We start from the raw sequence: 24,054 nt of genomic DNA on the forward strand, positions 1-24,054 counted from the left end.
CTAGGCGCTTCAGTCTGGGACCACGCGACGCTACGGTCGCAGGTTCGAAGCCTGCCTCGGGCATGGATGTGTGTGATGTCGATAGGTTAGTTAGGTTTAAGTAGTTCTAAGTTCTGGGGGACTGATGACCTCAGATGTTAAGTCCCATAGTGCTCAGAGGCATTTGAACCATTTTTTGAGCCATTTTTTCAGTTTAGAATCCATTTTTCCACTTCTGTTGGCGATAATAAACTTCAAGTACATCATCAGAGCAAGTACTTCCATTTCATGTCCTTCCATTTTTTTAATTAGCAGTTTTCATTTCCTGTATTGTATCTAGGCAAGCTTCCGAGTTTCAAGTAACATATTACAGTCAACAATGTCAAAAGCTTTTTCGAAATCGACGAATGCTATAAACATAGCTTTTCCCTTCTTCATTCTAAGACAAGCCACAGGAGCAGTATCTTTTAGCGTGTTCCTACATTTTCCGGAACTCAAACTGATGTTTCCCACAGTCGACTTCTACCATTTGTCCAATCATCTGCACATAATCCGAAGCAGTATTTTCTAAACATGGTTTATTAAACTGATAATTACGTATCATTCACACCAGTCAGCTGCTGTCGTCGTAGGAGCTTTTTCAATCTGAAGCTATTTCGCCTATCTCATATACCTTACGTACCAGGTAAAATTATTTTTTCAAGGTATTTACCCGCAAATATCTCAATAATGTATAACTCAGGTGCCTTACCAATCTCACACGTTTATTTTTTGTCATCATACATTGTCTTAATCACACGCGGAGCTACTAGGAAAACGAACGTGTACTGCGGTGGCAGTTGATTTTCTATATTGACTAGCGTAATGCTTTCACTATGCTGTTCATAGTGGCTCACCCAGGTCCCATTTCTTTATTTATTATTTGACCTACTCCTTAGTTAGCACTATTTTAGTTTCTCTTGATAAATCCGTACTACCCTGAACAAAGATCTTTTTCTTCCTTCAACAACAGTACACTAATTCGCGCTGAGTTGAGCCTCACCCTATGCTTTTCTCTTTTCAAAGTTTCTACCTACCTACCAGATTAGCCGCCATGAGGTCAGAATGGGGAACTATTTTACGTCTGGAAGATCTTATGCTTGAGGTTGCCGTCATCATTAAATCATAATTTCACTCCCCTTTTAGTCGTTTGTTGTGCCAACATAACATAACATGTTGCAAAGGCAGATCAATTCGATAGATTGTTGTACATGTAACTACCTCCACGATGCTAATCACCATATTTTCCGAAAACATAGATTATGTGAAACCCAACTAGCACTTTTCTCACATGACACACCAAAAGCTCTGGGTCAAGCGCGGTCAAGTAGATACAATATTTGACTCAGTACCACATCAACGTTTATTATCAACAGTACGACCATATGAAGTATTAAGCGAAATTTGTGACTGGATTGAGAATTTTTTGGTAGGGATGACGGAACAACTTGGATGAAGAGTCAGTAACACATGTAGAAGTAACTTTGGGTGTGCCCCAGGGAACTGTGTTGGGAACGTTGCTGTTGATGTTGTATATGAACACGTAAGTGTTACGGAACTGCTTCGGGAGCTCAGATGCTAATCCCTGGAGGGAATGCGACGTTCCGCTATGGCCGACTTGTTAAGCTGCCTTTGCATGGCGATTGTGCTAAGTGCAACACGCCGCAACCGTGCGAATCGTTTGTCGGATATACATGCTGCCACATTCACAGGGTACACCGTACACCACATCGAGAGCTCGAGGATTTTATTCGAATTGACGCGGCTTGAAAACCGAGAACGTTTCATTCAGGTATGCCGTCGCGAAAGACTCCGTGGACACAAAACTGAAGTACTTCTTCTGTTACCTATGGTTTCTTCACAGTTACCGTCTGTGTATCTAAATTTTTCTTTACATGTTCTGTGATTGCCCCTTTTGGAGACGTGCATTCCTCTTCAACTATAATGCCTACTGAGCTATAGCTTATGACTGTATTTATAGCCTCAGAGAAATTCAAGCGTATCTTGTCATTCCGTAGTACTTCTGTATCCCACTTCTTTGAGTATTGATTCTTCCTTACTAATCTCTTCAATTTCAGCTTAGTCTTCGTCACTACTACATTGTAATTTCAGTCTATATCTGCTCCTGGGTACACCTTACATTCCAGTACCTGATTTCGGAATCTCTGTCTGACCATTTTGTAATCTAACTGAAATCTATCCGTACCACCCCGCCTTTGGCAAGTACACGTCATCCTCTTGTGATTCTTGAAGAGTATTCGCTATTACTAGCTGAAATTTATTACACATGTCAATTAGCGTTCTTTCCTCTCATTCCTTGTCCCAGGCCATATTTTCCTGTAACCACTTATTCTACTCCTTCCCTACAACTCTTTTCTAGTCCTCCACGACTATTAGGTTTTCATCTCTACTTACATTCTGTGTTACCCTTTGATATCTTCATATACTTTGTAACCTCCCCGCAGAAATAGTAAAAAGTCAATGATAATGATAATGTGCCAGAATGTTAAATGATGATTGATCATAAACCCACAATAATATTAATTAAATAATGAATCATGAACTGAATGTAACATCTGAACAGAAATAATTAAACCTGATAAATTTTTTAAGGGCAGCAGCGCTGACCTTCGGCCCTGTATTCAGAATAAAAAAGGCAAAAGATTCTTACCTCAATAAAAAAAACTGCATCTATATCTGCTCTTAATTGCAGATTCTACTACACAGCTTCGTGCAATGCTGGCTTATATTTAATTTTGATTCTTGGAGGAAATGCATAGGAAATATTATTTAAATTGCAATGAATGTTTTTCTTTAAAAGAGTTACTTTATAAAAAATTATTATTGGGGCATTTTTTTGAAGAAATTATTTACAATTAACATACATTTTTAGATTTGCGCAATGCTGCTTCATTACCTTCTATAACAATATACATCGTCCCGAACCGAGACCAGAGTCGCGAGAACAGCACGCCGCCGACGCATGCCGACGCCCGCTCAGTACAATCGTCCACTCGCTACTACTGTCGACTGACTACTACCTCTCCCGACTCGCTACATATAACAACTGTTCCTGCTGACTCGCTACGTGCTACTGTTCTTGCCGACTCGCTACGTGCTACTGTTACTGCCGACTCACTACACGCTACTACTGTCGTCTCGCGCGGTCAAGCGCAGAGTAGCAACGATAAATAACTCTCTGGTCAGAGATTCTGTCATGCCTCGCAATCGCTGGTAATGAATACATACGTGTTTCAACTTTCTCTATCTTTTCTTCTTCAGGTTGCGACGTCGGCATGTATCGTTGTCAGTGTCGGTTTGCTGTCGTTTCAGATATGAACAACCCTGTTACTGAACTGTTCATAGTAAGGCAGTCTCTGACCTACTTTCCTGTTCATAACGAATCCTACTCCTGTTACACAATTTTCTGCTGCTGTAGATATTGCCCTACACTCATCTGATCGCCAATACTCGTCTTCTTTCCATTTGACCTCACTGACCCCTATTACATTGAGCTTTTGCATTTCCCTTTTCAGAATTGCTAGCTTCCTTACCACATCCAAGCTTCTGACATTCCGCGCCGGGACTCGAACAGCATTATTCTTTCATTGGTTATTCAATCTTTTTCTCGTGGTCACCTCTCCCTTGGCAGTTCCCTCCCAGAGATCTGAGTGAGGGACTGTTCCAGAATCTTTGGCCAATGGAGAGATCATTATTACATTGTTATTCAATTGCAGGCCACATTTGCTGTGGATAGCCGTTATGTGTTTTTAATGCAGCGATTTCTATTGCTTCTGCATTCTCATGCTGCTGATCATTGCTGAGTCTTCAGCCTTCGGGGGCAGTTCACCACCCCAAAGACATGAGCTTTAGGGGCAGTTTCCCCTGAATGTGTCTCCGCTCCTCCGCTCTCTTTGACAAGGCCGTTGGCAGAACGAGGGTGACTTCTTATCAGAAGTCTTCGGCCGCCAATGCTGATTATTAATCGAAGTTCAAGCGTTGGCGGATTTCTAACACGAGACCGAGGACCTTCTGATAACTAATCAAAGATGCTACCCCTAGACCAAGGGTGTAACCAAGTTCTTTTTGTTTGTGCTCTAACGACCTGGCGTGTGTGCGAAGCGTGCATTGTATTACAGTGCCCTCTGGGGAGCCTCAATACGCACGAGTAGATTCTTCTCTTTCACTAAGATGCATGCGGCGTAATCCGTCGCGTAAAGGCCGTTCCCAGTCAGGAAGTGGACCATACATCTGTTTGAGTCGATATTTCTCATTTCTAACCGTTATATAATGTCGAGCCACAGGGTATAAACCTCCCAGCCCTTGTCACTTCTATCCCATTCCCGTTTCCAGCTCTCTGACTGACTTTCTTAAGAGGAAATTGTCTGTTACTTGAGTACAGTATATAAAATGACGAGAACATCGCTGGCCAATCACCTAACACATAAGCCGTGAAACCTTTGTAGGAGAGTCCGTCCTTGGTAGCTGACTGGTCAGAACGACGGAATGTGATACCTAACGGTCCGGGTTCGGTTCCCGGCTGGGTCGGAGATTTTCTCCGCTCAGGGACTGGGTGTTGTGTTGTCCTAATCGTCATCATTTCATCCCCATCGACACGCAGGTCACCGAAGTGGCGTCAACTCGAAAGACATGCACCAGGTGAAAGGTCTACCCGACGGGAGGCCCTAGCCACACGGCATTTACATTTGTAGGAGAACTGGGTACATGGTTTAATAACAACAGGAGCCAGAGGTTGGGGCGTGGCTCGATTTCTTTACGTGTACTTAGTTGGCGGTTATCTACAACTTACCTGTTACCTGCAGAATCATTTTCAAACTTTTTCTATCATTGTCAACGAGTTACTTACGCACTCAGTTAACATCTTGTTTCCTTTAAATCATTCCTTTTTCGTTTGTAACTCATTACTATTAATCGTTTCCTTATAGCTGAAAATAATATTTGCATGCAAAAATTTATCATATGAAACACTATAAAATAAAAGACCTTTATTTTCAAAGTATCCCTCAACATTGGAATGAAAAAGAAAGAAAAGAAAAATGAACTTAGGCACTGTTGAACAGTGCGTACACAAGTGATGCATATTTTAACATCTGCGGTGACATTTTATGAGCAGACATCACTGCACTTGTTGTCTAGAGCCTCAGTAAACGCCGCGGACGCCTGCAGCCTGCCCGTGCCATCCAAGCGAGAGCAGAGGTATTTTCTGTCAAAAAGCAAATGACCTCACACGCAGAGAACAGGACGTCGTACTTTGGTGCCCTCTTCTCGTCAGAAACTCGTTCAACTGCAGCATAGTAGTTCCGATGTACGTTAAGTGTTTCCTTTTAACAACCATGTTTAAGTATGAGATACTTCTTATTCAATTTCAGAGAAATCACACTCGCTAATTGCAGACTTTGCAAAGCAGTTTCATGCATTTTAGCTTCTAAAAAAAATATTCATATACTTGCATATATTTTTTATGTGTAATGAAATTTTTATTGGCGTATGACAGTACCACACAAAACGCTAGTCGTAAGCCTATCAGTGGATTAGCTGTTATATAAAGGAAGTCACATTTATCGTGACCAAAAAATGGTTCAAATTGCTCGGGGTACTATGGGAATGAACTTCTAAGGTCATCAGTCCCCTAGAACTTAGAACTACTTAAACCTAACTAACCTAAGGACACCACACACATCCATACCCGAGGCAGGATTCGAACCTGCGACCGTGGCGGCCGGGCGGTTCCACACTGTAGCGCCTTTAACCGCTTGGCCACCACGGCCGGCTATCGTGACCACCTCAACTAATCTTCTGTACAGAAACACAATAAGAGGTACCGTTCAAATGTAGTTTAGCTACCAGAAGGACATAAATCACCTTCCTTGTAACTTAGTTCATTACGAAACTTTGAGGAGCAGTACTTCTTTTAAACAGCACCCGACATTTTTGCCGGCCGTTGTGACCGAGCTTTCTAGGCGCTTCAGCCTGGACTCGCGCGATAGCCACGGTCGCAGGTTCGAATCCTGCCTCGGGCAGGGATGTGTGTGATGTCCTTAGGTTAGCTAGGTTTAAGTAGGTCTGAGTTCTAGGGGACTAATGACCTCAGATGTTAAGTCCCACAGTGCTCAGAACTATTTGCACTATTTGAACAATTTTTATCCACTTCCTCTCCTAAAGGCTCGTTCAAAACCATATCACAGAGTACTATTCACGTAAATATGGCGTTATTAAAAACGCAACACAAATGTGTTTAGTATTCATCTGTTCTAGCAGACTGTGTAATTACCCAGGGTTAGCGTAAAATGTGTACATGACGGGGCTGACAGAAACGCAGTCAGAATGAAAACTAGTCATTCAGTGAACCGAATCAACTGAACTGGAGAAAATTTAATGGCCAAGATCGTATTCAATATTACTTCTATCTATCACGTGAGCCTTGTCCGGGAGTTACGCTGGGTCAGCCATCGGTAATCGGATTTGGCATGTTAATGTTTAAGGGGTGGCCGGATGCCTTTCCTGCCGCCACCCCCTACCACCCAGGACGAAATTAGTGTACCCTAATTGTCTGCATCGAGTGTAATCCATGGGAGAGTGCGAATGTGTTCAGATGTCTGCGAGCCGTGTGACTGAGGCGGGACATCGGGAAAAGCCCGGTATTCACCTAACGGGATGTGGAAACCGCCTAAAAACCACATCCAGGCTGGCCGGCTCGCCGGCCTCCGTCGTTAATCCGCCGGGCGGTTTCGATCCGGGGCAGGCGCGCCTACCCGACTCCAGGAAGCAGCGCGTTAGCGCTCTCTGCTACCCTGGCGGGCTGTATTCAGTATTATTTATTCCTCATTATCTGTTTCAACAGTCATCTTATGATCTTTAAAACACCTGCTGTTACAAGTCCTGTTTCAGTATGACTGTATCACACGTTGACATTGTGGTGGAAATTACGTAGTACATTCCAGACAGGTTTGTAAAAAAAAAAAAAAAAAAAAAAAAAAAAACTGGATTGGCACAAAATTGACGATATAGTAAAAAAAATAATCTAATTACACAAGCTCCTTTTAACCCTATTATTGTTATTTGTGGCAATCCAGATACAGTCATAATGAAAAGAGACATGCAACGACCATTTTGTAGATCATAAGGTAACAGTCTTACTTCTGAAACAGGTAATGAGGAATAAATTGTACTGAATGCGATCGTGGCTATTAATTTTTTTTTCCAAAGAAATTAGGGATCGCTCCTTCTTACCTCCAATTACGGAAAATTTCAATCGAATTTGTAAGTCTGCAGGCTTTCGTGGCTGTTGTCAGTCAAGTTAAAATCTACTGGGTTATTAAGCAGCGTCATGTTTCTTCTAAAATGATCGACTTTTCGACCACTCTGCTGGGATCTAGAACAGCAGTAGTGGACACCAGAAGATCCTGAGGAAGATCCCGGCAGAGGGGTCGAAACGTCGATCATTTTAAAAGGAACATGACGCGGCCTAATAACCCAGAAGATTTAAACTACAAACGAATAATTTGAAGGTGTGAGAGAACACGCCAAGGAAGAGTGAGTAGAAATGCTACTCGTCTATGGAGAAACTGAGTATCAAAACGGGAATGACAAGCGCCTACTTTAGTTGTGTTTGCATCTGTGTTAGGTCGCCCAACCCATCTGCACTGTGACGTTGACTGTGACAGTGAGAGTCAACTTTGGGCTACGTTTCTAACAGTATCAGGTTTACTTGAATGATACACTGTGATACGTTTCTGAACAGGTCTTCACAAGAGGAATTGTATTATCAGATTAAAAAAAATGGGATGCGGTACAAAAAGAGGTACTGTTGTTTACAACGTTACGGGAAAGGCAGTCACGCCTGGTAGCTGAACAGCATTTACTCGACACATTTTTTGTTTTGCTTCCGGACAAAAAAAATATTGTTTGTTGGCTGGACCATTGGTCGTTCCGTTCCTCCACCCCTTCCCTCTGTGTGGTGAGAGTCCAGACGTTTGTGATGCAAACATGGCGGTCGCTCTTGTGTGTCCGCAGATCCAGTTGGCGTTCCTGGTGTTCAAGCTAGACAAGCCCAACGACTGCAACCAGAACTTCGTGCAGGTGTTCAAGGACAACACGGACATGCCGTCGCGGCTGAACGAGTTCTGCGGCGCCAAGGCGGAGACCGTGCTGTCCGAAAACAACGTGATGCACGTGCGCTACTGGGCAACATCGCAGGCCATCAACGCCACCTTCGACTCGCTCTTCACCGCCTACCGAGAAGGCAACAAGAAGCGTGAGTACCGCGGACAGCCACCCACCTGCCAGTGTCTTATGTAGGTCAGATTACGCAGTGTTTTGGCAGGGGCCTGTCGAGGGATTGTTCTTCCACCTAACAGGAAGTGGTTTGCGTCTCCCGCCATCGTGGCCCCTTTCCACATGACGCATGGACCTTGTGTTCTCAGATGTACCTATTGAATATAGATGTGTGTGTGTGTGTGTGTGTGTGTGTGTGTGTGTGTGTGTACACTGATGAGCCAAAACATGATGACCACTGCCCATCGCAACGTTGGATGCCGCCTGGTTGCATTGCGAGCACGTGATGCGACAACAAAAGTACGTAAGCGGAATGGACACGAAAGGGGACACACGCTAGTGAAGATATGGGCTGCGAATGGGGAAACCATTGACATAACAGACTCAGGAAAAGAGCAGGTTATTACAATACTGGACATTAAAATTGCTGCACCACGAAGATGACGTGCTACTGACGCGAAATTTAACCGACAGGAAGAACATGGTGTCATATGCAAATGATTAGCTTTTCAGAGCATTCACACGAGGTTGGCGCCGGTGGCGACACCTACAACCTGCTGACATGAGGAAAGTTTCCAACCGATTTCTCATACACAAACAGCAGTTGACCGGCGTTGCCTGGTGAAACGTTGTTGTGATGCCTCGTGTAAGGAGCAGAAATACGTACCATCACGTTTCCGATTGCGGTTTATCGTATCGCGACATTGCTGCTCGCGTTCGTAGAGATCCAGTGACTGTTAGCACAAAATGGAATCGGTGGGTTCACGAGGGTATTACGGAACGCCGTGCTGGATCCCAACGGCCTCGTATCACTAGCAGTCGAGATGACAGCCATCTCATCCGCATGGCTGTAACGGATCGTGCAGTCACGTCTCGATCCCTAAGTCAACAGATGGGGACGTTAGCAAGACAACAACCATTTGCACGAACAGTTCGACGACGTTTGCAGCAGCATGGACTATCAGCTCGGAGACCATGGCTGCGGTTACCCTTGACGCTGCATCACAGACAGGAGCGCCTGCGATGGTGTACTTAACGACAAACCTGGGTCCACGAATATTTCGGATGAATCCAGGTTTTGTTTACAGCATCATGATGGTCGCATCCGTGTTTGGAGACATCGCGGTGAACGCACATTGGATGCGTGTATTCGTCATCGCCATACTGGCGTATCAGCCGGCCTGATGGTATGGGGTGCCATTGGTTACACGTCTCGGTCACCTCTTTTTCGCATTGACGGCACTTTGAACAATGGACGGTACATTTCAGATGTGTTACAACCCGTCGTTCTACCCTCATTCGATCCCTGCGAAACCCTACATTTCAGTAGGATAATGCATGACCGCATGTTGCATATCCTGTACGAGCCTTTCTGGATACAGAAAATGTTCGACTGCTGCCCTGCCAAGCACATTCTCTAGATCTCTCACCAATTAAAAACTTCTGGTCAATGGTGGCCGAGCAACTGGCTCGTCTCAATACGCCAGTCACTAATCTTGATGAACTGTGGTATCGTGTTGAAACTGCATGGGCAGCTGTACCTGTACACGCAATCCAAGCTTTGTTTGACTCAATGCCCAGGAGCATCAAGGCCGTTATTACGGCCAGAGGTGGTTGTTTTGGATACTGATTTCTCGGGATCTATGCACCCAAATTGCGTGAAAATGTAATCACATATCAGTTCTAGTATAATATATTTGTCCAATGAATACCCGTTTAACATGTGCATTTGTTCTTGGTGTAGAAATTTTAATGGCCAGTAGTGTATTACGTGCTTCTGTCGGGTGCATCTACGGAAAGAGGATTAAGGATAGTGAAACTACCACTAGGTGCTAAATGGTTGGACGTCCACGACTCTTCACAGTGGGTGTGGTTCGGAAGCTTGTCTGCTCTGTAATGCAGGGTAGATGGTTACCTGAGAGATCTCTGCCGAAAGAGCACATTGCTGGTGCACGCACAAGTGTTTCGGAGCGCACCGTTCATCGTACATGGTTGAGTATGGAAATCTGAACATGGAATATTGTCAATTACGAATGCCACGGGCACGGCACGATCGGGATTCGACAGTCGATCAGTGGAAACGTGTCGGCTCTTCGGGCGAATCTCAGTTTTGCTACACTGCGTCGACGGTCGTCTCAACGAATGCCGCCATCGAGGTGAACGGCGGCTCGAAACGAGTAACCGAGGGAGGTGTCCCAACGGCTCGCATACTGGACTCGCATTCTGGGGTACAACGCTTCAAACCCGTGATTTCCTTGCAGCGTTCCAAGCAAACGCCAGAATGGTTCCTTTGAAAGGGTACGGCCGATTTCCTTCCGCATCCTTGACACAATGCGAGCTTGTCTTGAGGTCTCTAATGACCTCGATATTGACGGGGTTTTAAACACAGTCTTCCTTCCCAGCTTCCTTCAAAACGTGCAGCGCGCCACGGACGTAGGCTGGATAGAGCAGTATTATGCTATGGGAGACATTCTCCCGCGCTTGCATGGAACCTGTGGTAGTAGTCGAAGACACGCTGACTGCTGCAAACCACCTGCGTCCGTTCATGCTTGGTGTCTTCCCGACGGCAATGTCGTCTTTCAGCAGTATAATTGACCTTGTCTCAGAGTCAGAACCGTGCTAGAGTGCTTTGAGGGGCATTATAGTGAACTTACGTTGATGTCTCCACGATCTCCGCGTGATGTAAATCTTGTGGAGCACATCTGGATAGCTATAGGGCTTCACCACCACGTACGCAGATCAGCGGCCGGTTATTTCCAAGAATTACGTGACTTGTGCGTAGACATCGAATGCGACATAACTCCAGAAACCTATAAACAAAGTGTCGGATCCCCGATACGGAGAATCAGCGATATATTTCGCTCCAAAGTCGGGCAACAAGCCATTAAGCAAGTGGTCATAATGTTTTGGCTCAACGCCCAGGGATGAAACACCATCAACGCTGTCACATGGCGTATTTGAGATACACTGCCGAGGGATATGATATTTAATCGAGGTCATCGACCAAAAATCTCGTTATCATCTGTCCTCCAATTACTAGCCAAACACTGGTGGTAAAGATTTCTTCTACCTCCAGGATTCAAACCGGACACCCATGAACCATGGACCTTGCCGTTGGTGGGGAGGCTTGCGTGCCTCAGCGATACAGATAGCCGTACCGTAGGTGCAACCACAACAGAGGGGTATCTGTTCAGAGGCCAGACAAATGTGTGGTTCCTGAAGAGGGGCAGCAGTCTTTTCAGTAGTTGCAACGGCAACAGTCTGGATGATTGACTGATCTGGCCTTGTAACACTAACCAAAACGGCCTTGGTGTGCTCGTACTGCGAACGGCTGAAAGCAAGGGGAAACTATGGCCGTAATTTTTCCCAAGGGCATGCAGCTTTACTTTATGGTTAAATGATGATGGCGTCCTCTTGGGTAAAATGTTCCGGAGGTAAAATAGTCCCCCATTCGAATCTCCGGGCGGGGACTACTCAAGGGGATGTCGTTATCAGGAGAAAGAAAACTGGCGTTCTACGGATCGGAGCGTGGAATGTCAGATCCCTTAAGCGGGCAGGTAGGTTAGAAAATTTAAAAAGGGAAATGGATAGGTTAAAGTTAGAAATAGTGGGAATTAGTGAAGTTCGGTGGAAGGAGGAACAAGACTTCTGGTCAGGTGACTACAGGGTTATAAACACAAAATCAAATAGGGGAAATGCAGGAGTAGGTTTAATAATGAATAGGAAAATAGGAATGCGGGTAAGCTACTACAAACAGCATAGTGAATGCATTATTGTGACCAAGATAGATACGAAGCCCACGCCTACTACAGTAGTACAAATTTATATCCCAACTAGCTCTGCAGATGATGAAGAAATTGAAGATATGTATGATGAAATAAAAGAAATTATTCAGATTGTGAAGGGAGATGAAAATTTAATAGTCATGGGTGACTGGAATTCGGCAGTAGGAAAAGGGAGAGAAGCAAACGTAGTAGGTGAATATGAATTGGGGCTAAGAAATGAAAGAGGAAGCCGCCTGGTAGAAATTTGCACAGAGCACAACTTAATCGTACCAATTGGTTCAAGAATCATGAAAGAAGGTTGTATACATGGAAGAACCCTGGAGATACTGACAGGTTTCAGATAGATTACATAATGGTAAGACAGAGATTTAGGAACCAGGTTTTAAATTGTAAGACATTTCCAGGGGCAGATGTCGACTCTGATCACAATCAATTGGTTATGAACTGTAGATGAAAACTGAAGAAACTGCAAAAAGGTGGGAATTTAAGGAGATGGGATCTTGATAAACTAACTAAACCAGAGGTTGTAGAGAGTTTCAGGGAGAGCATAAGGGAACAATTGACAGGAATGGGGGAAAGAAATACAGTAGAAGAAGAATGGGTAGCTTTGAGGGATGAAATAGTGAAGGCAGCAGAGGATCAAGTAGGTAAAAAGACGAGGGCTAGTAGACATCCTTGGGTGACAGAAGAAATACTGAATTTCATTTATGAAAGGAGAAAATATAAAAGTGTAGTAAATGAAGCAGGCAAAAAGGAATACAAACGTCTCAAAAATGAGATCGACAGGAAGTGCAAAATGGCTTAGCAGGCATGGCTAGAGGACAAATGTAAGGATGTAGAGGCCTATTTCACTAGTGGTCAGATAGATACAGCCCACAGGAAAATTAAAGAGATCTTCAGAGAAAAGAGAACCACTTATATGAATATCAAAAGCTCAGATGGAAACCCACTTCTAAGCAAAGAAGGGAAAGCAGGAAGGTGGAAGGAGTATATAGAGGGTCTATACAAGGGCGATGTACTTGGGGACAATATTATAGAAATGGAAGAGGATGTAGATGAAGATGAAATGGGAGATACAATACTGCGTGAAGAGTTTGACAGATCACTGAAAGACCTGAGTCGAAACAAGGCCCCGGGAGTAGACAACATTCCATTAGAACTACTGACAGCCTTGGGAGAGCCAGTCCTGACGACATTCTACCATCTGGCGAGCAAGCTGTATGAGACAGGCGAAATACCCTCAGACTTCAAGAATAATATAATAATTCCAATCCCAAAGAAAGCACGTGTTGACAAATGTGAAAATTACCGAACTATCAGTTTAATAAGTCACGGCTGCAAAATACTTACGCGGATTCTTTACAGACGAATGGAAAAAACTAGTAGAAGCAGACCTCGGGGAAGATCAGTTTGGATTCCGTAGAAATGTTGGGACACGTGAGGCAATACTGACCCTACGACTTATCTTAGAAGCTAGATTAAGGAAAGGCAAATCTACATTTCTAGCACTTGTAGACTTAGAGAAAGCTTTTGACAATGTTGACTGGAATACGCTCTTTCAAATTCTAAAGGTGGCAGGGGTAAAATACAGGGAGCGAAAGGCTATTTACAATTTATACAAAAACAAGATGGCAGTTATAAGAGTTGAGGAACATGAAAGGGAAGCAGTGGTTGAGAAGGGAGTGAGACAGGGTTGTAGCCTCTCCCCGATGTTATTCGATCTGTATATTGAGCGAGCAGTGAAGGAAACAAAAGAAATATTCGGAGTATGTATTAAAATCCATGGAGAAGAAATAAAAACTTTGAGGTTCGCCGATGACATTGCAATTCTGTCAGAGACAGCAAAGGACTTGGAAGAGCAGTTGAATGGAATGGATAGTGTCTTGAAAGGAGGGTATAAGATGAACATCAACAAAAGCAAAACGAGGATAATGGAATGTAGTCGAATTAAGTCGGGTGATGCTGAGGGAATTAGATTAGAAAATGAGACACTTAAAGTAGTAAATGAGTTTAGGTATTTGAGAAGCAAAATAACTGATAATGGTCGAAGTAGAGAGGATATAAAATGTAGACTGGCAATGGAAAGGAAAGCGTTTCTGAAGAAGAAAAATTTGTTAACATCGAGTATAGATTTAAGTATCAGGAAGTCATTTCTGAAAGTATTTGTATGGAGTGTAGCCATGTATAGAAGTGAAACATAGACGATAAATAGTTTGGACAAGAAGAGAATAGAAGCTTTTGAAATGTGGTGCTACAGAAGAATGCTGAAGATTAGATGGATAGACACATAACTAATGAGGAGATATTGAATAGGATTGGGGAAAGAGGTGTTTGTGGCACAACTTGACTAGAAGAAGGGATCGGTTGGTAGGGCATGTGGTGAGGCATCAAGGGATCACCAATTTAGTATTGGAGTTCAGCGTGGAGGGTTAAAAATCGTAGAAGGAGACCAAGAGATGAATATCTAAGCAGATTCATAAGGATGTAGGTTGCAGTAGGTACTGGGAGATGAAGAAGCTAGCACAGGATAGGGTAGCATGGAGTGCTGCATCAAACCAGTCTCAGGACTGAAGACCACAACAAGAACAACAACAACAACCTCGATTTCGAACACCATCGGATAGGTGCGCGTTTTCGACCTCGGCTACGGTAGCAGACGCCAGGTTGGATAAAATGGAGCTAAATCGCGCTGGAAACAAGAACGTAGCAAAAGAGATTAGCATATAACGTCGTGTCAACGACGAAGACTCACAGAATGACACGGGCAATGACTGAGGAAGGTTGGGTCAGTATGTCCTTACTCTGACCATGAAATACCGCATTGTGTCTGGGACTCTGTTTAGCTCAAATAATTTACTATTGTTTTGGTTGCCAAAATCCTTTTCTTTGTACTTCTGATGCATTTCGCTGTACTATATCTTAAGATCTGTGGTATAAGAAATAACATAAAAGGCTGGGTGGAAACAGATATACAGTGACAAGCTGTAGCATAAGGCTTGGTGACACGTTAAGCTGAATTACGTGCACTAAAGGAGTGGATACACAGTATCTAGTCAAAACTGAACATCCTCGTCTAACAACAGAGGCCAAACCGTCATACGCCGCTCGGTGTGTCACAAAGTAAACATATTAAGCCACCAGGCTGCGTTAGAGGCAAACATCTTACGTCAGATTATGATCTCTGTGAGCAAACATCACACAACAAATTATGACCTCGTGTTTTTTTTTAATTATGGTCAGTTTATAAACCCTTCTTGACATGTTGCATTTTCTAAGGCTTCCAGAAATGTATACACCAAGCAAAAAAAAAAAAAAAAAATCTGTTTGTGATGACGAAATACGTAATGGAGTTGCAATATTTACGCTGTGAAAAGTAGTGTACGACGAAATAGTTGTATAGAGTGACAAAAGAAAAATAGTCCACCAGAAAAAAAAGAGTGAGAAACATGGTGAACAGTGTGGGGAAGGCGAGAACACAAATATGTGATTGTGTGGAAGTTATAAAATGGTAGTGCGACCTCCAGACCAGATGTGAAGAAACGCAAATCAGCAAATCGTAAGTAATTAATTTTTTTACAAGAAATCGCGAAGTGTTTGATAATCTATAACGAACAAAACTGTATCGTTATAGATACCACAATTGATGCCTTAGAACAGGAGCAGGCGAAACACGTATGGGATAAATAGAGTAACTAGCAGCTGGAAAAGGCAGTTTTATTTACAAAACAAGTATATACACTCTTGGAAATTGAAATAAGAACAACGTGAATTCATTGTCCCAGGAAGGGGAAACTTTATTGACACATTCCTGAGGTCAGATACATCACATGATCACACTGACAGAACCACAGGCACATAGACACAGGCAACAGAGCATGCACAATGTTGGCACTAGTACAATGTATATCCATCTTTCGCAGCAATGCAGGCTGCTATTCTCCCATGGAGACGATCGTAGAGATGCTGGATGTAGTCCTGTGGAACGGCTTGCCATGCCATTTCCACCTGGCGCCTCAGTTGGACCAGCGTTCGTACTGGAGGTGCAGACTGCGTGAGACGACGCTTCATCCAGTCCCAAACATGCTCAATGGGGGACAGATCCGGAGATCTTGCTGGCCAGGGTAGTTGACTTACACCTTCTAGAGCACGTTGGGTGGCACGGGGTACATGCGGACGTGCACTGTCCTGTTGGAACAGCAAGTTCCCTTGCCGGTCTAGGAATGGTAGAACGATGGGTTCGATGACGGTTTGGATGTACCGTGCACTATTCAGTGTCCCCTCGACGATCACCAGTGGTGTACGGCGAGTGTAGGAGATCGCTCCCCACACCATGATGCCGGGTGTTGGCCCTGTGTGCCTCGGTCGTATGCAGTCCTGATTGTGGCGCTCACCTGCACGGCGCCAAACACGCATACGACCATCATTGGCACCAAGGCAGAAGCGACACTCATCGCTGAAGACGACACGTCTCCATTCGTCCCTCCATTCACGCCTGTCGCGACACCACTGGAGGCGGGCTGCACGATGTTGGGGCGTGAGCGGAAGACGGCCTAACGGTGTGCGGGACCGTAGCCCAGCCTCATGGAGACGGTTGCGAATGGTCCTCGCCGATACCCCAGGAGCAACAGTGTCCCTAATTTGCTGGGAAGTGGCGGTGCGGTCCCCTACGGCACTGCGTAGGATCCTACGGTCTTGGCGTGCATCCGTGCGTCGCTGCGGTCCGGTCCCAGGTCGACGGGCACGTGCACCTTCCGCCGACCACTGGCGACAACATCGATGTACTGTGGAGACCTCACGCCCCACGTGTTGAGCAATTCGGCGGTACGTCCACCCGGCCTCCCGCATGCGCACTATACGCCCTCGCTCAACGGCAATTTGAGAAAATTGGATGATTCATTCAAAGGGAACAGCTTCACAAATGCAGGAAGTCAATAACGCGTTCTTCCACGACTGGCCCTTATGAAATCAGGCATTCGGCTTGGCATTCATTGCCAAAGTTGTTGGATGCCCTAAGGAGTAATCTCGTACCAATTTCTGAGCAATTGGCGCGTTAGATCATTGAAATCCTGAGGAGGGTGAAGGGCAGTGCTTGTAACGTTCTAAACGTTCCCTTATGGGGAGAGATTAGGGTACCTTGCCGGCCATGGTAGGTCTGGGGAAGCGCGATGACAAGATTAGAAATTCCGGCCGTGTGTGGGAGGGGGTTATCTTGCTGAAATGTAAGCCCGGGATGGTTAGCCATGAAGGGCAACAAAACGGGGCGTAGAATATCGTCGATGCACCACTTTGCTGTAAGGGCGCCGAGGTTGACAACGAAAGTGGTTCTGCTATGAAATAAAAAGGGCAACACAGATCATCGCTCCCAGCTGTCGGTCCGTATGATGGGCGACAATAAGGTTGGTATCCCCCATGGCATTGTTGTTTTATTTAGGTGAGCGTAATGTGCGTCGGATCTATGCAGCATGAATCAACACAGACTACAACATTTCAAAATATTCTTATAAAAAAATTCGAGGTGTAACATATGAGGAGGAGAAAGGAAACTCTAATCAGACAACAGAAGGAGGAGACAAAGACCCTTTATTGCAACTTCCTAAGGAGAAGGATGATGCGTAACAATTTCAGTAACTAACTTAGTATACACAGTAAGACGTAGCGGTCTCCTGATCTTCATTGCTTACATATTCCGCCCTCACAATCATATTCTGCACATCAAGACGCTTCATTCGAACCCAAACTCGATAAGATAAAGTCAATGTTGTATGAATTCATGTAAACGATATGCAAATGACTAACAAATCGCAAGTGCGCACCGTGGCTGAAATACTCGAGGCTGGCGTACACACATACATTCCAGACACGACGGTCACAGGAGCTTTTAGTTCGAGAGAGGCAACCACACGCCAGGAGGCCAATCCCAACCCATCTACGTCGGTCGGTGGCCGCCCGTGGAGCTGACAGGGTTCACCCGAGGGAAAGCAAATTCCGCTACATTCTGTGGGAGCAGACAGCCTACGCATTCTTTACACATACACACGGTTTCAGAGATTTTCACAGGGAGACAGCAAACGCCAAACGCCAAACATCGACACTACAGATTTCCGGATTGGTCGCCTTAAACGAAACGTTATTCTCCCGTTTTAGAAGATCAATGCTGATTGTCAGACGATATTTCTGACGCCTTGAGCTGAAGGAGTAATGGGAGAGACCAAAAGATGTACCCCTTCAATTCTGGCGTGGAGAGGGGCCGTTCTGTTGTCTCTCTTGGAGCGAGAACACGTAACGAGAGCGTGTGCACTCGTACGTGTACTCAAAGAGTGAGGAACAAGTCTCTACTCAGTACTTCACTGGGAGAGCACCTCTGTCAGGAGCGAATCGAAGTGCGACTCTCTATATTGAGTCCTTGCGATTAAGCGTTGTTCACTGTGTTGGCCAACACACTTATTGTGCAGTGTGAATGGACAGGGTTATAGTTAAATGCCTGCGAGCGAATTTTGAGTGGCATCGCGGTGGACTGGTTTTCTGACTGTGTACCACGCCAATAGTTAGACTAGAGGCAAATAGGTATCCTTGACTTCATCAAGGCGTAGGGAGAGTTTGATTGGTGACGGTCAATCCATATAAACGAGAGTTAGCTTATTTGTCAGCAGATAGCAGTCATCGCAACTATCGCAGCTATTGCGAGCCCCATATTTCCTCCACAACGGTACACTTCACTGCATTTCACACGCAACAGCCTCGACTGTACCTAGCAACATTCTAAAGGATAATTATTCAAGTTGCCAGCCGCGGTGGCCGTGCGGTTCTGGCGCTGCAGTCTGGAACCACGGGACTGCCACGGTCGCAGGTTCGAATCCTGCCTTGGGCATGGGTGTGTTTGATGTCCTTAGGTTGGTTAGGTTTAAGTAGTTCTAAGTTCTAGGGGACTTATGACCTAAGATGTTGAGTCCCATAGTGCTCAGAGCCATTTGAACCATTTGAACCAATTATTCAAGTTGAGTAGGCGCGGCTCTCAGCCATTCTGGTAAGTCAATAACAATATTAAACTTGGTATAGAAATTTCATTAGCGAATCCTATCTTTGAGAGGTAACTTCACATTCCAAAAAGAACCAGGATATAACTTGTTCAATTCATAACTGAAAGTGCCACTGTGATTTCTCAGAATTTTTGCAAAATAAATAATAATTTTTGTTAGTTTCATGTTCTTCTTACACTAACTAGCGCTACTCCAGTACCCAAGTATCCCACTAGTTACGTAAGACGTTTTGTGAATTCTTTGTCATTTCCTTACAGCGGACGACTCCAGAAGATATTTATTGCTGAACGTTATTCAGGCATTTCTCTGTAGGACGTTAGGAGCGTCTGTCTGACTTCTGTAGTAGCGTGGGGGTGGAAATTGCATCTTGCAGAAGCCACAGGGTAAAGGGTACATCTCGGATTAATCCGTTGCGCAGAATAACAGAATCTCAGATCAACCCCACGCTCACAACACTGAGGTGACAAAAGTTGTGGGATACCTACTAAAATCGTATCGGTCTTCCTTTGGCCTGGCGTAGTGCAGCAACTCGACGTAGCAGGACTCAACAAGTCGTCAGAAGTCCCCTGCAGAATACTGATCCATGCTGCCTCCATAACCGTTCATAATTGCGAAAATGTTGAGGGTGGAGGATTTTGTCCACGAACTGACCTGTCGATCATGTTGCATGAATGTTCCATGGAGCTCACGTTGGACGACCTGGTTGGAAAAATCATTAGTTCGAACAGTCTAGAACGTTCTTGAAACCAGTCGCAAACAATGTTGGCCCGGTGGCATGGCGCATTACCACGCATAAAAATTCCATCGTTGTTTGGGAACAAACAGCCGCACAATGTTGTTCCCACACAGTGATCGGTCCACTTGGACCAGCAGATGGACTAGAGGAGCCGGTCCATTCCGTGTAAACACAGCCCACACCATCATGGAACTACCACCAACTTGCACAGTGCCATGTTGACAACTTGAGTCCATGGCTTCGTGGGGCCTGTGCCACAGTCGAGCCCTACCATCAACTCTTACCAACTGGAATCGGAACCCATTTGACGAGGTCATTTGGGGTCTAACCGGTATGGTCACTAGCCCAGGAGTGGTCCTGCAGGCATAATGGTGCTGTCAGCAAAGATACTCGCGTCGGTCGTTTTGTGCCATAGTCCATTAACGCCATATTTCACCGCACTGTCCCAACAGATAAGTTAGTCGTAAGTTCCGCATTGATTTCTGTTATTTCAAGCAGTGTTGCTTGTCTGTTAGCACTGACAACTCTCTCGTTAAGTGAAGGCCGTCGGTCGCTGCGTTGTCCTTGGTCAGAGGAAATGACTGAAATTTGGTGTTCTCGGCACAATCTTGACACTGTGGATATTGGGCTATTGAATTTCCTAACGATTTCCGAAATGGAATGGCCCATGCGTCTAGCTCCAAATACCATTCCGCGTTGACGGTCTGTTAATTCCCGTCGCGCTGCCATAATCGCGTCACATGAATCGTCTGAGTACAAATGACGATACTACCGCCATCTGTATATGTGCGTATCGCTATCCCAAGACTTCTGTCACATCATTGTAAAAAAAAAGGTGATGACAGCAATCAACTTTAATGATAATAATGCAAAATGTCATTTAGCTGTAGTTGTCGTCCGAAAGTTATAGCCGGCCGCGGTGGTCTAGCGGTTCTAAGCGCTCAGTCCGGAACCGCGCGACTGCTCCGGTCGCAAGTTTGAATCCTGCCTCGGGCATGGATGTGTGTGATGTCCTTAGGTTAATTAGGTTTAAGTAGTTCTAAGTTCTAGGGGACTGATGACCACAGATGTTAAGTTCCATAGTGCTCAGAGCCATTTGAACCATTTTTTTGAACCGAAAGTTATAGTAGTATCATTCTACAGGGCCTATGTACTGTAACAACTAGTGGAAGTTGTAATGTTATGTCAGCCTCACTGCCCTTTTTTTAACTAATTTGTGCCTCATTTTATTCTGAGAAGCGCGGTCCCTGCAAAGATAGTAGTTATGAACCTTTGAGTATGGACTCAAAGAAAAAGAAAAAAAAGAGACAATTGATTTATTAAGAAAAAGAGGACTGTTGATCTGTATCTTGTGGAAAGAGGACGTGTTGTTAGGCCGTCGGTCAGTACGTATTATTTCATGTAATGAAAATTGCTGTTGTAGTGATAAAACTGCGTAATGTATGTGTAAGAGTTGGCAAAAATTTATATATACAAATTTTCTGGATGTGAAGTATAGAAATATCTTGTTTTTGGAAAAGGAGGTGAAATTCATTGTCTCCACAGGCTATCAATCGACAGAACTGTAAGTGTACAAAGTTCACTAAAATACAGGAAAAGAAATGCAATCTCTACAGTTTTCAGTCAATACGTAACAACCTCTCATAATTTCTTAATTACAGTAATTGGATTATGTTCTTGTAAAATAGTATGGTGCTGAACTCCACTGACCAATTTTGATGTAGCAGGACGTGTAGTTTGAAGGAAGTTTGTGTGCCAAGCAATCTCCTTTTCTCAAGAAAAGCAGATTGCTGTTTGATCTTATTTACTTAAAACAGTGGTCCCTTAGGTATGATAAGCTACGAAAACTTGGGCTGAAAGCTATCCGCAATACGCCCAAGTAACCAACAGAGTCGTACTTTAAATCTTAAAGAACAATAACTGCATCCAAATTATAATACGTCACCAACTGTTGCAGAAGCTGAACATTTAAGGAGATAGCAACCAAAATTCAGGTACCAGTTACGTCTTAAAGTCTCAATCAAAATCAATCTTTCTCTCTCCAAACAATTATAAAAATATTCATATTATTAAGATAATAGTCATTTTATAAAGTCATGAACAAACCATGCGAGATAACGTTCGGAAAATATGCCGGACAATGTAATACAATACTCACCCTATATCTACATATTGCTATTCGTATACAATGCATGTCATTACAGATCAACTAAGTGTAATTTAAATATGTCTCATGTTCAGAAAACTGACGAAACCTTTACTCCGAGTGAAATGGCGTGGTAACTGAAAACGTATTCAAAAGTAGAATCATGACAGACTAATGCGTTTCTTGTGGGCAGAACGTCTAAATTGGACACAGATTCGACGTGCAGTTCTGGCAGTATATGGACATAACGCAATGTCACGTCCAGCCGTCGTGAAATGGTGCCAATAATTTCCATACTATTACGAAATTTATTCGCCGATTGTGAGTTCTTTGACATCAGATTTATCACATATATTACCTAATAGTGACTCACGAAAATTTGAGCCAGATCAGGACTCGAACCCGGATATCCCGCTAATCAAGAGCTATCGCCTTCACCACATTAGCTATCGTGGCATTCTTCCAAGGCCGGTGCAGAGTTCGATATGCCACACTGACTACGTCCTGTAATGATCGCAATAGGGAGAAAGAAACAACAATGTGTTCAACGTTGTTATAATCATCGTTTTTCCGGTCTAGGAGTGTATTCGACAGTTTATGTTACAATGTCTTTTCCTTCCGACATGTATGCATTTCTGAAGAAACAGACGTTGCTGACGAACTACAGCTGTCTTAAAATATCACGAAATTAATTCACTGGCTGCAAACTGTTTAACATCAGCTGTGTTAGGTACAGGGATATTACCTATTAGTGACACTTGAAAAATATTGCTGGGGCGGGTCCTACTTCTCGTGAGCGATCACCGTAACAACTTGGCTATCCGTGCGGGCTTCCTGGACCGATGCAAACGTCCATATGCCATGTCGTCTACAGCCCCTAATGCTCGAAACAGGGAGAAAAGCAAACAACGTGTTCGATGTTGATATTATCGTCGTCTTACTCGCCATAATTATGTGTGCCTTACTTTTATAAGTCACTTCTTATAATCGGTACAGGCGAGTCGAGGTGCTAGGGCAGATTAAGATAGAAACAATAGGCGTTTAAGTACTCCGTCTCTTGCTCATGATCAATTGTAGTCTGATTCTTTTTTACTGTTTAAAATATTGCAAAGTGTGTTCTTTATCACACCTTTGGACTGATCAGAGAGCAGTAATATAGATTTCTCTTGGGCTTAACGATTTTGCGTGTTGGTTTTTGATGCCCAATAGGCTTATGAGAAAGTGCACATCAAATCAGTCTTCTAGCATTCTGTTGCGTAACTGTAACGTCGAGAAAATTGTACCTCGTAATGTACTCCCATTTCTTATGCTGATATGAGCGGCTGAGAGTCAAAGTGGTTAAGTCAATTTTTTCCCACTTCTGAGAAATGAAAGCTTTTGCGTTTCGTTTAATGTAAATTGATGCTTTACAACAATTCATATGATGAAATGTACGAATGAAATATTGTAATTGCATTTACTATAGATATTTCAGTTGTTTCTACCTTAAATTCCTTTTTATAATCGCTAAAAGTTGGAGTACCACTTTTCCTCTCAGAAACTTACTGATGGTGAAAGGTAAAGTGGCGTAAATCAGGAGTTGTTCCACCCTCCTTAAAAATGTTTTGGTGAAGCTGAATACCTGTAAAGGAATACGCTGTCTTTTAATCTCCATAACTGCAATTTATTTATGAAACATAAACATAATGTGTATCTTTAAATGTGAGTCTGCAGTTTTTGCCACCATTATGCACTTTTCTCTCACAGACTGAATTAAAATAACTGCATTATTGTTGTTAATTACTAGAATGCTACCTACTGATCTAATAGTTCAGCAGTGCTTTGTTATAAGGAAATTATCGTTTCTAAACGTCGAAATTTCTAAACATGTAATTTTTTCATGCGGATATATCAAGGGGCTTTATAATGGAGCATATCTGTTTACTCGATTTCACCGGGCACATCATCTTCCTCTGCCAAAGGGTCAACACGTACAGGTCCATATTCCTGAGCCGAACTTGCAGTTATCAGCTGGTTGAAGAAAGCGTGGTACACCGG

At 43.9% G+C, this 24,054-nt stretch overlaps 1 protein-coding gene across 1 annotated transcript in view; it reads left to right on the top strand.

Annotated features, from left to right (window-relative positions):
* Positions 1-8,025: 8,025 nt before the first annotated feature.
* The window catches only part of LOC126092892 (uncharacterized), a 193,079-nt gene continuing 177,050 nt past the window's right edge, over positions 8,026-24,054 (top strand). The window contains exon 1 of the mRNA XM_049908622.1: positions 8,026-8,293. Coding sequence (XP_049764579.1) covers positions 8,026-8,293 — 268 coding nt within the window. The remainder of the gene's footprint in view (positions 8,294-24,054) is intronic.

The sequence above is a fragment of the Schistocerca cancellata genome, chromosome 7 (assembly GCF_023864275.1).
Source record: "Schistocerca cancellata isolate TAMUIC-IGC-003103 chromosome 7, iqSchCanc2.1, whole genome shotgun sequence".
Lineage (NCBI taxonomy): Eukaryota > Metazoa > Arthropoda > Insecta > Orthoptera > Acrididae > Schistocerca > Schistocerca cancellata.